General features: G+C 24.8%; 2 protein-coding genes across 2 annotated transcripts; one reads left to right on the top strand and one right to left on the bottom strand.

Annotated features, from left to right (window-relative positions):
- Positions 1-139: 139 nt before the first annotated feature.
- Positions 140-6,101, bottom strand: LOC122531133 (polycomb protein suz12-B). The gene is made up of 9 exons (XM_043658760.1): positions 5,881-6,101; positions 4,853-4,899; positions 4,176-4,359; positions 3,982-4,073; positions 3,695-3,887; positions 3,246-3,611; positions 2,802-3,124; positions 2,462-2,715; positions 140-2,387 (listed from the first exon to the last, which is right to left on the bottom strand). Exons 1-9 carry the CDS (start codon positions 5,984-5,986, stop codon positions 1,349-1,351), a joined length of 2,604 nt encoding a protein of 867 aa, XP_043514695.1. The 5' UTR covers positions 5,987-6,101; the 3' UTR covers positions 140-1,348.
- Positions 6,102-6,771: 670 nt separating this feature from the next.
- On the top strand, positions 6,772-10,351 carry LOC122530773 (probable glutamate--tRNA ligase, mitochondrial). The gene is made up of 9 exons (XM_043658069.1): positions 6,772-7,158; positions 7,305-7,539; positions 8,144-8,339; positions 8,408-8,622; positions 9,225-9,447; positions 9,560-9,720; positions 9,785-9,948; positions 10,024-10,181; positions 10,248-10,351. The coding sequence occupies exons 1-9, from the start codon at positions 7,056-7,058 to the stop codon at positions 10,332-10,334; spliced, it is 1,542 nt and encodes a 513-aa protein (XP_043514004.1). The 5' UTR covers positions 6,772-7,055; the 3' UTR covers positions 10,335-10,351.
- Positions 10,352-16,592: the final 6,241 nt, after the last annotated feature.

Here is a 16,592-nt window from a genome sequence, read left to right as displayed (position 1 = left end):
TTTTTTGGGAATAATATAATTACCACTAAAATATATTATTATCCTAGAAAAAGAAAAAAAGACAACAAAAACATAAGATAATTTGAATAATTTCCATTAAAATCACTGAACACTTTAAATTATAATGCTTCTATGTTTATTGTATTTTTTTATTTACAACCTAGCATAAGTAGTAATATTAATGGACAGTGATCAAAGTCGTTCGAAGAGAACAGATATCCTAGAAATCAGTACTTGTTAAAAAATTAAACAAGATTTTATTTAATTATATTATAAAGAAACGTCACGTACGGGAATGTAAACGTTTCTTCGAACGATCATCGGCAGTAAAATTGTGTATATTACACAGAGTAACTTACTAAAGTTCATTCATAAGTTTATCTGAGAGAACGACAATCGGCAAAAATTTTGCTAAATAAAAAACATACTGAATATTTATTTAACACATTATTCACAAATACTCAATGCAAAAGTTATATATTGGCGACAGTCACTCTCATATTCAGATTCTCTCACTTTACAAAGGCACTTTTTATAACAGTTTATTCTTTACTTTGGGGTAAAACTTAATTTACAGCCTCAGTTTATCAAATTGAATTTACAAGAAATATCTGAAGTAATCATACCAAGGTCCCATCTTTTAAGAGATTATGTATTAATTTTTTCGTTTCGTATTTTCATCAAATATTAAATTTATCGATTAATCTATAAGATTATAATTTGAATTAATATTACACAGGAGGTACAACTCTTTTATCATATAAAAGAATAATCTACTATTTGTGATTATGAATATGTAAGATTTATCCAGTGACCTTGATTTCCTCCAAAATGGTAAATTTAATATACATTATGTTTAATAACTTTAATTTTTTATTTTTTCTCAATTTTGATAATAAAGTATTGCGTTCTTAAAATTATGAAAATCATAAGTATACGAGTAATATGATTTTTATATATTACTAAACAAATAGAAAATTCAGAAAATTGGATACATAAAAAGCATCATTGACTAGACCAAGAAAGAGGGTACATATCATATTTTTTTATGAAATAAGATTTTCGGTCACGATATATTCAAAATACTTTTTTTTTATATTCAATTATGTTCAAAAATTTCAATTAGAGCTATACTCCAATTATTCACACTATATTTATCTGAAAGTTTGTCTTTTGCGTCGTTTTTACATTTAAAACTTTCAAATTCATAGAAAATTGATCTAGTAGCTAGAGTAATGATTATCAAGTATTAGCTATAATGTTAATTATTCTAATCGCAGTTATATTCTTTGCAACAAATACTGTACAAAAACGTACAATTAGCGGAGTAACGTATGCATAACAGTTATTAATAGCTATTTCCATTTTGGGGTGGTTTTTGGTTAGTATTACCATTATTCGGTATTGTATCTAAAATCAATTTTCTTCTATGATATTCAGTAGTTACATTTTCACTGGCCATTGATTTTCGGCGTAAAGGTGTTGTATTTTCTGAAACTTGAACTATCGAATTTGTACTCTTACGCCGTGTTGGTAAATCATTCACTTGTCTTTGTCCTATTTCATTCTGATTAGATAACCCATTGGATATTGAAACCATTGTAGAAGTCTTACTATTAGTACAGTTTGTTACACAAACTGTAAAAGCAGTTTTATTTGCATTGTTTTGTACAGACGCAAATGTTGCAGTATTTTTGTTCATAGAATTTTGAATTGTACTATTATGATTTACAGTCTTATTTGATGATGTAGTCATCATATTTGCATATTTACTAACATTATTGTGGATGGATGCTGTCGTTTTTACAGATTGTGAAGTTGGTGAATTAAGCGGTAAAGAAGTTTTTCGTCTCGCATTAGAATTTGAACCATCGTTATTAAAATTTATTTTAGCACTTATACTATTTTGTTTATTAGCATCTAAAGATGCATGACAGCCTGAGCTAAGCCATTTTTCAACTTGAGCTTCATGGGACTTTTGTAAAACTTTTCGAATATCACTATCTTCACCTCCTTCTTTCATAATTTCTTGCAATTTTTGAATAGTTTGATATAAAACCACAGGACTAATTAGACCAAAATCAAACAAACTACACATATGTAAAACAAAATTACGATACAAATTTTTCATGAGCAATTCCTTTCCTTTAGTTTCTAGAAACATTTGGCAAGCCAGTGGTATTTGGCAGTCTCCTACATAACCATACTTCATGACATGTAAATTCCACATTTTCATAAGTTCTTTTTCTCCTTCATTTACATCTGTAAAATCATCAATCATCATCATTGTTTTTGTTTGTAACCATTTTGGATCATTTTCCCCTTCAGAATCAATATCCATTTCTTTTGGATATATAGGTAAACATGTAACAGTATGATGATACAATCTACAAAAATTTTCATAAACCATATATCCTAGTAAGCAATAAATAATAAAATTATTTTAATTTGATTATTGTACCTATTGTGTCCTGTAATGTAAGGTCTTTGGCTTTCATATTCATTCTCATCAAGTTCTAAAAATTCAGAGAGACTTGGCTTAGTTCTTTTTGGACGACATACTAAAATATTTGTTACGCTTGTACGTCTCGTCGGTCCTGTCCTTGAAAATGCTACACTAGATGGCTGTGAGATTAATTCGTGAGGACTACCAGCATAAGAACCATCATAACATTCGTTTATTGCTACATCTATACGAGCACCTTGTGGAATTGGCTATCGAAATAAACATAATTTATTTTATAGTATTTTTATATAATAGATCTATAATATATCTGTAATACATATATTTAAATACTTACCACATACGTAAATGTAAAACGCGAATGACACAATTTTAAATGTTTCAAAAGTGAATAAAGTTTTCCACAGTCTAATGAGCACCATGGGCAATGTAAATCTTCACAAGCTTCTGTTTGTTGACGACTATTATTATTATACAGGAATTGATAAACTATTTGTTGCGTACCCATAATAGTATCCGTTTTTTCACTAGGTGTTGTCATTCTTGAAGAATTAAGAGGACTAGGTGTTGGCAGTGTTGAATTATTGTTGTTATTATTACTGTTGTTATTGTTATTGTTGGTACTATTATTATTATTTGTGGAAGAACGTTCTAAACCAGCTGAAATTATTGTAAATAAAATAATTATTGTTAATAAAATTTTTATTTTTTATTCTGCTTATATATATTTTTCTGTAGAAAAAGTTACTTTTCAGTAGGAAAGAAAGAATAGATATCTTACTGTTTCCTGATCTATTTTCTTTATTATCACCATTTGGTACTGGGTGAATTGGAGTTGGTCTATCAACTAAACCATTACTTGGTTCAATCGTCCAATTAAGCCTAAATTTTAATGTTGGTCCTTTGCTAAATACTTCAAAAGGACCACATTCCTTAATGTCAGGTACAGACTCCCAAGAGCTGTGCTTCTTTGGGCTAGATCGAATATTGGTTTGTACTTCTTGTAAACCTAATTCATAATCACCATCAGTCAATAAACATCGATTATGTTTATCATACACTATGAGTTCAGAACCATACAACTTTATTTCTTCTCCTCCAGTTTTGATTGAACCCGTAGAAGATTTACGACGCTTTTGAGCCGGTTCTGAAGGGAAAGAGGAAAGAAAAAAAATAAATAATATGAAAGTATACTTCCTACAATAATTTGTGACGAGTATTTTTACTAACCATCTAAATCACAGTTATGCATAAGGCAGCCAGTATTGGACGTACAATATACTCTAAGTAAAAGCATGTAAGTTTTAGCTACATGACCATTATTTAAACTGAAAGATTCATTAGGTATAGATATAGTAGGTGCTTTTGGAGGGGGTTGATTTTCACAAGGATTGATTGGAACTTCACTTGTACCAACAGAAACCTAAAGTAAAACAAAAGAAAAAAATTACATAATTATTTATATTATTTATTTATTTCATTTTAGCTAATTGCACAATTGAAAAAATCATACTTGCCTGCATAATTGGTGAACTCACATCTTTTCTTTTTTTGTGACATATTTTCAACAATAATGTTTCTACTTTTACAGGATCCTGAGGTGTTTCAACTGCAACATTAATACCATTATAAAAAGAAGAATTGTATTCAATAAATTAAATAATATCATCTTTAAAGTGAGCTTATGTGTCAGAAAGCGTTTTGTGATTACCTTTTTTATCATAAAAACCTAGAAAAGTAAGAGTCATGTATCCACGAACACTTGGATTATCTTCTTGATTATTTTTTGACATTAGTTTTTCTAATATTGTGTCAATTTTAAACCCTCGTCGAGATTTATGGCTTCTGGACATACGTTGCCTCATGTAAGTTAAATTTCTATATAGAAATATTGGCTAAAAAAGAATTACATAAAATGCTTTATATAATCATATTTTTACTAATTTGCATAAATAAAATTATATACAAAATATAACATTTAATTTAATTCTTTTAAAAATAAACTATAGTTTTGTAAGATAAAAAATTCATATACCTACCGTTTTTTTTTACAAAAAACAAATATAAAAAGTTTCAAGTTTTAATTATATTGCAGAAATGTTCACAAGCACTCTACTGTAGAATTTAATTTTTATTTTATTACAACCCAAGAAAAATTCACTACACTTTTAGTACAAAAATGTTGTACCAAATACATTTTCATTCACTTTTATTTGTCTCTCTATAAACATTTACTGTTTCACATTCATCTAATGTTTTATACATTTTTAATACTAATAAATATTGAAATATTCAGTTAACACTTTGAGGAGAAATTAAACTACAAACAATTAATAATTAAAATAAAATATGAAGTAAATGTGCAAATTTATTTTATTTATTACTCACTGAAATTTGGTTCCTTGTGCGTAAAAATCGGTAAATCTGGGTTGGCTCTGAAAAGATAATAAATAAATTTATTGTAAGAATAAAAAGATATATATTGTAACATTTTTTAATTCATTAAATTCATCATTATTTAATATATTTTTTAATTCAAATATATTAAGAAAAATATAGTTCAATTAAACCCCTACAGAGGGCTCAGACGTTAACATTTTTCTCACAAGTGATATGATCTTTTTAGGGATTTAAAAACATAAATTTCAAAAATTGTGTATGATTCTTCTGTAAGGAAATGTGGGAAATGATGAATAGGTTATGCTCATCTTTAATATGAGAAGCCTGCGTTTATTATACTTGTTACGCTTCAAGCAGGTTAAACCTCTCTGATCCCCATTTCTAACAACCTTAAATAAAACTGAATTTTCAATTTCAATATTTGGATAGTAAAGGTTTTTAGTTTATTATTTATAAACAAAAATGTCTTGAAACCGATAACACTGATTTGTTTACAACCAAATTTAGTTATTATCTATAAGACTTTCGCAAAAATTCTTCTCCAAACAAATATTAGAGCAAAACAGTACAGTAATTAAATAAAATGTTAACGTTAATAGTTTAAGTACATGTTTCTGTACAAAGTTACATTTATTAATAAAAAAAAAAAAACAAAAAACGAAATATTACATAAAACAAAATCGCAAAATTTACTCAAAACTAATTTAAGTTTTGGTAATATGTACATTATTTATCTAATTAGTTAAACATTAGCAATTAAACGTTAAACATTAATAAGAATGACAGGTGTCCACAAATTGCGGCAAAGGAGGGAATACGAAGTGTAACGACGCGCGTTTCGGCGCTCGGTACGTTCGCAGCAAATAGGGTTATGTACGTTCGCTTGTAACATTTATGATAAATATTGAAAAACAGATGATCAGCGACTATCGAGTTATTGCGAGTCCCAATATTAAGTAGTTTTGAAGTCAAGAAATATATAAAAAAAGAAAAAAACGGTAACAGAAAGTCCTTACTTTCGAAGGCCTGTAGGAATAGCTCATGGTCTGCTTGTATTTGATCCATTCGAGGGCCTTTTTGTCCGTCCACTTCTTTCTCCCGCTTTTTCGGCGGCATTTTCATACGATTCGTTGTCAAGTTTCTTACGAAAATCCACTTTCGTCACGTGAAAATCTAATGACAACACCCGCCCCGCGCGAAATCTGCGGCGCTTGGCCTGCAACTAAAGCGCGCTCTTGCATCGTTATTATTAACTAAGAGAACCAATCATTCGTTACCAATACACATCGCGCGTAATTTAAATAATTTGCTCTATAATTCCATAATTCTACAATAATATCCATACGAACATATGAATATATCAAGAGAAAATGTATTAAAATTATAAATGATTTCCTTCTGATAATATATTGTATTACTCTATAACAATATTTTAAACTTATAATGGCAATAGATGTAATAAAATATATATAATTTACATGATTATTAAATTGGGTATTAAAATATATTGCAAATTATTGCATTATCCATTTCTTCAGAATGAGTGTAGAATAATTGTTATGTTATGAATATGATTACATGTTAGCCTAATATGAAAAATTATTTATTTGAAAAAAGAAAGGAAAAATTTTCAATTGTTAGTAAACTATATAGTAAACTACAACTATAAAGTAAAATAGTAGAATATAAAATTAAAATATAACTGTTGTATAGTAAACTACAACTATAAAGTAAAATAGTAGAATATAAAATTAAAATATAACTATTGATATAAAATAAATTTATTATTATAAATTTACTTTACATTACAATATGGTTATAATAAATATAAACATTAAATAAAACTACTTGCATATTTTTCGGGAAAATTTTATAAGGTTGGTCAAACATGAAATATTTTACTAGAGATAAGAATGCCTATGTACATATGAACACATTCCAAACGTGTGTAAAACTAAGTGAATGGATAATGCAATGAATTATAAGATATTAATAACTTGTTCCATTATAAAAATCCGTTCTAAAAATTGGTGATAAAAAGTGAATTTAAAAACAAAACTTGTGATTACTTGTGATATACGTTTATATAATCGTAATTTATATTTCTGTAGCATGATATAAAATAGTATAACTTGCACAATAATATTCAATGAAATTTAAATTAAAATATTAATACAATCAAGTTTGAAATATGATGAAGTATAATATATTCCGTATTACAAATGTTCAATTTATGCAGAAACGATATTTCAAAAAAGTACAAGCAAGAGTGAGATTTGCACCTAGTCCAACTGGTATAAATTTTTTTATAAAATATAATCAATATATACAGTAATATAATATAAAGCTAAAATTATAATATAAAGTTAATAGCATTTCAGTTATTTTATTATTTAATGTAGTATAAAACATAATTTAATGCATGTAAAATTTATTATAGGTTTGCTGCATCTGGGAAGTTTAAGAACTGCGTTATACAATTATTTATTTGCTCGTGCTAATAATGGTGCTTTTATTTTACGAATTGAAGATACTGACCAATCTAGATGTATACCTGATGCAATAGAAAAAATTCAAAGCGATCTGTTATGGTGTGGAATCATACCTGACGAAGATCCAATAAGAGGTGGACCTGCTGGGCCTTACATACAATCAAAACGACTTGAAATATACAAGTATATACAAAACTTTTCTATTTAAATAGATATTTCAATCATTATTGTGTTGTAGTTATATATATGTTCATATTCATAGATATCTGCAAATATTTATTTATTATTCTCTAAAATTTTAGAGCTTATTAAGATCTGTTCAAGTCTATTAAAATATACATGTAACAAAATATTTAATTCCAAATAATACGTTTTTAATTATTATAATGCATATAATTTCTATTTATTAATAATTTAATTATATACAGGTATTTTAGTATATATGGTTAGACTTTTTTTGCTTCTTTTAATAAATATTGTATATTTTCAAAGTTTGTAGTCATTTTTTTCATTAACAGAAATATCTATTTTTATGTTAATCAATATAAAAGATTTAAAATAATATTATTTAATTTAAAAAAATCAAATTTAACTTTGTCTTATAGAAAGATAAGATTTTTTAAGACAAACTAAGATAAAGATAAAGATAACTCAGAAACTTTCTTGAAAGTGAAATTAAATTTGATTTATTATTTTAATGAAGATACTAAAAATTTATTAATATTTATTAAATTTTCTTAAATTTCGTAGACTTAAATATTTATTAAATTAATTTATTAAATTACAGGGAACAAGTGCTTAAACTTATAGATAATCAATCTGCATATTACTGTTTCTGTTCAGACCACAGATTGGATTTATTGCGAAGAGAAGCAGTAAAATCTAGACAAGTGCCTAAATATGATAATAAATGTAGACATTTAAGCAGTGATGAAGTAAAAGCAAAGCTTAATAAGGGAGATCCTTTTTGTATTAGATTTAAAGTATGGGAAAATAGTATTATACAATGTTAGTTATATTTGTATACATATATTTATTTACATTTTTGTAGTTATCTGTTGGAATAGAAAGTTTCAATGATTTAATATATGGCAAAATGAAACATGATATCGCACAAAGGGAAGGAGATCCAATTATTATCAAAACAGATGGTTTCCCAACTTATCATTTTGCAAATGTTGTTGATGATCATCTTATGGAAATATCTCACGTATTAAGAGGAATTGAGTGGCAAGTATCTACACCTAAACACATAATGATGTATAAGTAAGTACTAAAAGATATAATAAAATTTGTAAATATTTTAATATTTGTTAGTGCTTACACTATCTTTTAAATTTTATGTACTTATAAGATATTTTTAAAAATAGAATATTTATATGGAATTCAAATTTTATGTAGTAATTTTACAAAAATATTCTTATTATTAATTACTTGTATTGTGTAAACTATATAATGAGTAATAAAATATTTTTGAAGTTAGAATGTGTTATATTTTTGAATACAAATACTGTGTACTAATTGCATGTAGTATTTAATATAATGAACAGTTAACTCAGTATAAGAATAAAAAAATTATTTTTATTTTATTAGATTTTATTAGATTATTATGGTTTCATTATATATAATAGAATGTTAATGATAATTTTTTTTAATACTTATGTAGAATATTACAAAAAAGAGTTATATACATTTACACGTATTTTATATGTATTTTATGAACATAATATACTTACATATCCTTTACCAAATATCGAAATAATTATATATTATTTATTAACAATCATTTCTAAAATTTTTAAGATTTATTAAAAACAAAATTATATTAATTGGATTAACCTGAATAAACATAATTATAATTATTGCAGAGCATTTAATTGGACTCCACCTTTATATGGACATTTACCTTTAATATTAAATTCTGACGGATCTAAATTATCAAAAAGACAAAACGACATAAACATAGAGTCTTTTAGAAAAGATGGAGTTTTTCCATTAGCAGTTTTAAACTATGTTATTCATGCCGGAGGCGGTTTTGATAATAAAGGCGGTGCTCATTATATTCATAGTTATGAAGAATTAATCAAACAAGTACTTATATTTCTATATTATATCCTTTTTATAAAATATTGGTAATCAATGTAAATTATATTACACGAGCTTTTTTCTAATACTTATTTTAATTTCATTTTAATTGTTTCAGTTTGATATCTCTAAAATAAAAGTAAGTTCTAATAAACTTTCACCTCCAAAATTATTAGAATTTAATAGGATAGAAATAGCAAAATTATTAGCGAATGAAAAAAATAATAAATTTTTAGTTGAAAGAATAATAAAACTAGTCACAGAAGCATTCCCAAATAGGTATGTATGGCTTGTCTAGTATCAGTCTTATCTTATATATATATTCAGAGATTGTTACTTTTAGGGAAACCAATGGAAGTTTACATTTAGACGAGAACCATATTATCTCTGTGTTAAAATGGGCACAGAACAGAATATCAAAATTAAGTGATCTAGTATCTTCAAAATTACATTTTTTATGGATTATGCCAACTACAGCACTAAATGATACTCATTTAGAATATTTAGGTATAATTTTTACTTTCAATTTCATGTGATACATTTATTAACTTTTTATATGATTATAACCATTCCTCCTTACAGATACGCTTAAGATAATCAGTACAAAATTGGATGAAACTGAAATTCAAAATTTTAACAAAGTATGGATAAATAATTACCTAAAAGAATTTGCTAAGGAACATGGAATTTCATATTCGACATTGATGAAAGTCTTACGTTTTGTACTTAGTGATTTGAAGGTAAATGTAGAATATAATTTTTCTTTATACATCTAAAATTGATGTGTGCAATGTTTACATTTTTAGGACGGTCCACCAGTTGCAGAAATGATAGAAATCTTGGGAAAAGATTCTACATTATTAAGAATAAAACGCTGTATTTCTTACAAATAAAAATATGGCTATACATATTTCTAAGTTTATAATTAATTACATCTTGCAATTAATACTTTCTATTAATAATAGAATAAAAATAATTTTACATAGTGTATAAATTTTATACACCCAATTATTATTTATGAAGTACTATAAGAAATATACTAGAATCAATTTCATATATAACGGATCATATAAGAAGCTATTCTTTTTACCTTTAATGTATGAATGTTTTTATTTTCATTTATATATATTAAAGTATAAAAACATACATATAAAGATTAAAAAAATTTACATAATATCACACAGAGGAATTATTCTACGAAAAAATTTCTAAATAATACATCAAATATGTTGATATTTTTTATTTAAAAAATTTATAACCACATTTTAGTCATCAACTGGCTATATAACTGGCATCGACTATAGGGAGAAAACTAAAGGCCTAATTTTGATAACACAATTGCAAAAGTTTACAAATTAATTTCCTGAAATAGCTTTTCTTACAATTGAAAATCTTTATCAATATTCATATTGACATAATACATATATCTAAAAAATCCTACTTTGAACCTCATCAAAATACTAATTCAGCTTTTTAGGATACATTAACATGGACATTCAACGATTCATTTATCTAGCTCTTTGACATGTTTAGCTCCATTCCTCTACACTGGAAGAAGGCACAGCAAAACTTTCCCATCTGCCTCTAGATGCAATGATACTATCATCTTCCAGAAATAATGCATCTTCTGGGAAGCTGAGTGAAGTGACTACCATTGACGATACCTGAAGATTTCTTGTACCGGGATCCATTTGCCAATCGAATTTTAGTATTTACAAAATAATCACAAATGAAACAAAATAATTTTATATTTAATAATTTTTTCTAGCATCAGCTACTCCATAGTTATTATAGTGTACAAAATCTATATTGTATATCAAAATATCAAATACTATATCTATTTAACCAAGCTGGAATTTTAGTATTTGTTTATTAATAGAATAATACACATTATCATAGAATATTACTTACTGTAATTCAAAAAATTGTTAGGATGAAAATAAATTATCAACTAATGTAACATTATAGACTAGACTATTTTTGTTTTACTACGTAAAACAAACTATTACTAGTTTAAAGGATAGTGTTTAAGGATTTATTTAATTTGCAAAGTACATAAGTAAGGAGTTAAAAAAGATATGTATTTTAATTAATATTGATAAATATAATAATTTTTATACAGTTGTATAACACCCTTTATGGTTTTTTTTTACATATTTCTTACATATTATTTATTCATTGAATACTAGATTCACAAAATATAATAATACTCTGAACAATGTATAGAGAATATTTAATATACACAGATGGAATTAAAAAGCTTTTTTCAGTTACAATAAAATATAATTTCTTTCTTTCTTTCTTAAATTTTAAGAAGGAATGCCAGATAAAATTTTATTACATTACTATTATTTAAGGGTGGAGTTTCAGTAATAGTCAAAGATGTATAATAATGTATTTTGAAATTTTCTGTATTTCTCACTACATGAAAACATTTTCTAAGATAGAAACATATTTATATTTATATCTTTTCCATGTGTGTTGATAATATAAACATAAATAGTAATATTTGGATGAACTAAATAAATAAAACAATTAAGGAAATATATATGAAATAGTTTTTATATACAGATTAAAATATATATTTCTTTATTTTATGATAGTTATTAATAATAAAATAGTTTAAAACAATATGTAAGATAACAATAATTTTTTTTATTTAAAATTATATGTAATTCAAACATAACATTATTTAAGTTATAGAGCTACAAAACTATTTTACTAACAGGAAGTTTCTACATTGTACTGAATTTCCTTCATTAAATAAAACTTCAAAATTACTTATATTCTTTAAAATTATTTCTCCTTAAATTTTCTCCTCGTAATATTCATCATGTAATATATGTGTCGTAATTGTTAATTTACCCTTACTAAATATTTTCAGAAATATGAAGTATACAAATATGAAATTACAACTGAATGTTGTATAATACTATCATAATATTATCACCTAAATACAAGTTATAACTTTTATCATAATATTAAACAAGTATCACATGCAAATTATTTTTATAATTCAGTGTTTCTAATATTAAATGTAAAGTCTGGAATGCATAATACAATTTTGAAATTAATATGTTATAATATAATGCCAGTTAAGTACATATCGTTTATATATTTTGAGATTAGAAAATCTAAGATAGGCACTTCTGACCTTGCAGATTTATTATATTGGAATGCAAATTCATATATATGAGAGAATAAAATTTCGTGGTATAGATTGAGCGTATTTGAAAGGGCAAATAATAAATAAAATATTTCATTAATTTATACACTTTTGTAAAGTTTGACAACTACATTATAACAACATTATTCTAATATTTATGTTTTCTAAAAAGATGATTATAATATTGAGAAACAGTTTAACTGATCTCTTTTTACATATTGAGTCAATAGGTTCTGAAACATGTAATATTTCTGTATTTTTATATATTGTTAAAAATAAAATTGGAATTATTGAAAAAATTGTTTTTCCATTTATCATATATTTATAATACATTGAAGTAATATATTGTATATTGTCAATAAAAAATTCACCATTTATAAAAATTAATTTAACATGTGGATATACATTTATCTTTTAAAATTTGTTGTAAGTATCTTTTTTTTTATTCATGGATCAAAAACATTTATAGATGAAAGTTTAACATATTCATCCGTTTGTTTTAGAACACATAAAAATAATAACTTTAATTAATAAATTGCTGATTTTTATGCATTTATGAAATTATTATTTATATTCATGCAATTATTTTATAATTTGTGCAAATTAAAGGTTCAAAAATGCATAGAATACATAGTACATAAAATATTCAAAATACAATATTTATCATAATTTTTATTGGAAATCTCTATTTAGACTCTCATTATTTATATTTATAAAAACATAAAATTACATAAAAATCTGCAATCTGTTTATTATTATTATTAATCTAGGTAAAATTGTTGAGATTAAATTTACAATATTTTTTAAAAAAGACTTAATTATTATGCAATTGCAATTTTTCAGTTAAAACTATGTAGACACATCTGCTTTTGTATATATACTTTCTACATGTCATTACAATATATTTAATGGATTATATTTATACCAAACATATATGTATGAGTACGAAGAAATGAGAAAAAGCTGCGTTAATCGCAACGTGACGATTAGATAAAAAAAAGAAGCATCCTGCGATACGAAGATATACAAAATAATAAATAGATATCATAAATGCACAAATATCAAATTTTTAGGGAAATAAAAATAATTGGTGCAGCATAATAAATCTTATTTTTAATTTTTTATCGCATTTGTTTTCTACAAGATTTTTTAAACTATATCATAGTCTGTTTAATTGCATATCATTCCATGTTTAATACTTATATTCCCTGTCTCAATCTTGAATCATACAATTTGGAATATTAGAGAAAAAATGGGATATGTTTTCTACAACATTCATAGTATTGAAATTAATTTTAGGCCACTAGATCAGAAATATTACTATTAAAATTTGGCCTGGCAAATCAAGTAAAACTTTTAACATTATCTTATAGTCAAACGACTTCTTAATCCTGCTCTAGTGGAAAAATCAAATAGAAATTTTCCAAAGCATTTTTAGTTTCACTCTACTCTTATGTTAAGGAGAAGTGAAAATTGATGTAGGGGAAAAACAATGGAGTACTAAAAATGAATATTACGGAGTTGAAGATGAATGATATAATCATAGATTTAGAGAGGAACACACGACGGTGTTGTCTTCATCACCACTGACAAGTTTCTCTTAAGAAGAAATAAATGAAGACAAAAGATATGTCACCATATCTTGTGCCTCTATATATACTTTGTAATGTAATTATCTTCTTACAAGAAAACTGTATTATTTGCAATATTTTTATGATGAATAAATAACAGAAATTTAAGGTATTTTTGAAATGGTTGTCTCGCAGATGTAAATACATAGTTTATTAATGTAATATTTTCGCACTAACAAAAAGACTATGAAAAGTAGATAAAAGGAAATATATGAATATTGAGATCAATAAGATATGTATACAAATGATATCAACAAAATAATCTGGCATTAAAAAAAATTTTCTAAAATTAATAATAGTGTAATATTATAAAACATAATGATAGAATATTATAATATAATAAGTGTTGTGATTATGAATAAACGTATACATGTGTATAAAGGGCATTTAATAGGCACGTACATCACAAAATTGAACGTAGTGAGATTTGGTGGAAGAATAAATACAAACATGCACATTTGACAATAAAAGTATAATATGCATTGCATTCATATATCTTAAAATATTTCTTAAAGAAATTAGTATATAAAAATTTAAAAATATTTATTCATATTTAAATAAAAATGTAAAACTACAGATATTTTGCTGACACAAAATTGAACATAGCGAAATTTTTAAATTACGCGGATCTATATACGTTGAATAGTGATGTTATTAAAGGGGAAAATTCCGCGAAATGTTTTTAAATATGCGATGCTGAGAAATGAAAAACGAATTGTTAATTATTGTCTAATATATGTCTAACAATTAAACATTAGTAGCAAGATGTGTGACAAAAGAAAAGAAATTATAATACGAAAACATATCATAAAGTTATACATATAAGATATAAATACGAGGATATAATTCGTAATTTGGCCAAGCAAAAAAAGAAAAAAATTATTATGAAAATTACACGAAGAAAACAATATTTCGCTATTTTTTATCCAAATTATGTCATCAAAATACATATAGCATCACATTTTCACTAAAATATAAATAAATATTTTATATTATTTTTAAATTTTGTTACTAATTACCTCTTAAACCATATGAATACAAAATATATTACGACAAATACAAATGTATATTTCCCATTAAATGTAATTAATTTAATTACTATCAATGTAAGTGTACAATTTTGTGATTAACTGGACATAACATAAATACACACCTCACATACGTGCAATTAAACACGTATTTATATACTTAAATTATTGTATATATATTTTTAACTGAATATAATACAACATACGTACATACATACATATGTACATATATCAATAAAACAAGCAAGTGCACGTGTGAGGATATCAGGATATTAATATATCGTGTATTTGCTGTGAATTATAAAACAAATAAGTTCAAAATCAGGAATTAATACCCGAGTAATATAGTTTGAAGTATTCATAAGATTCATTAGTATTCACAAAGATAAAAAAGAACAGAATATGACCAAACATGATATAACAAAGAGGTATTAAAACCTCTGAATAATTCAGCCACAGGCAGTTCCGAAAGATAGCGATTGTTTTTTTTTTGGCATTTGTAAATTTAAAATTATTAGTAATAGTAATAGTGGTAGCAATAGTCAATAATAACTACATTATTAGTTTTTAAGCTTATTTATAAGAAATTATTTCAAATTGAGTTAATCCCTATTTAATAAATATTTAAGTAATCCCTATTAATAATATTTAAGTAAATCTTACATATTTGTGTAATTTAATTGTCAATCGCGTGCTACACGAATTATTTTCTTCTTCTTTTTCTGTTTTTTCTTTTTTTTTTGTTACAGCAACATAGCAACATTGAAATTATGATACATTTAAAAAACTTATTTTCTCAGTTTTTCAATAAATTTGTACATGATATTTTTATTGCCACTGGCAGGTGATTCACACGCATTTCATTACCAGCATTATCATTAACATTTTAATTATTATTTATTTCAAGATTCTTATAATAAGATCATAGAAATTAAATTTCACTTTCATTTATAATCATATTGCATTGTATTAAAAATGCTTTCTTAAATATCTTTTAATTTCATTAGAAATTTAAATGTAATAAAAAAAGTACAGAGCACTTTATGTATACAGTGTGTTATTTTGGTACACACATGTAATAGTTTGATTGTGCATATGTGCATGTATATGTGTATGTATATATACTATATATAGTGTATAATAATAGATAAACTATATGGATAAGAATTTACAGTGCATATAGTAAAATACAAATTCAATACAACTTCAAGTATAAATAATATAAATATAAACATATTATTTTGAACTATTATATTTTATCATAATGCAAAAGTAAATATCCAATTATTGCAAATTTTATCATTCACAGCATTGTATAAATCTTAC

This window comes from Frieseomelitta varia, unplaced genomic scaffold, assembly GCF_011392965.1.
Source record: "Frieseomelitta varia isolate USP_RPSP 00005682 unplaced genomic scaffold, Fvar_1.2 scaffold_135, whole genome shotgun sequence".
Lineage (NCBI taxonomy): Eukaryota > Metazoa > Arthropoda > Insecta > Hymenoptera > Apidae > Frieseomelitta > Frieseomelitta varia.
The sequence above is the reverse complement of the archived record's forward strand: the minus strand, read 5'-3'. Positions and strand labels throughout refer to the sequence as shown.

Bases quoted from the DNA above. Each gene is read 5' to 3' on its own strand.
- LOC122531133 (XM_043658760.1), bottom strand. From the start codon at position 5,986: ATGAAAATGCCGCCGAAAAAGCGGGAGAAAGAAGTGGACGGACAAAAA. The intron at 4,074-4,175 runs GTAATCACAAAA...TTAATGTTGCAG, and splicing joins AGGTTTTTATGATAAAAAAG to TTGAAACACCTCAGGATCCT. The intron at 3,125-3,245 runs GTAAGATATCTA...CAATAATTTCAG, and splicing joins AGAAAATAGATCAGGAAACA to CTGGTTTAGAACGTTCTTCC.
- LOC122530773 (XM_043658069.1), top strand. From the start codon at position 7,056: ATGATGAAGTATAATATATTCCGTATTACAAATGTTCAATTTATGCAG. The intron at 9,448-9,559 runs GTACTTATATTT...TAATTGTTTCAG, and splicing joins ATGAAGAATTAATCAAACAA to TTTGATATCTCTAAAATAAA. The intron at 10,182-10,247 runs GTAAATGTAGAA...TTACATTTTTAG, and splicing joins TTGTACTTAGTGATTTGAAG to GACGGTCCACCAGTTGCAGA.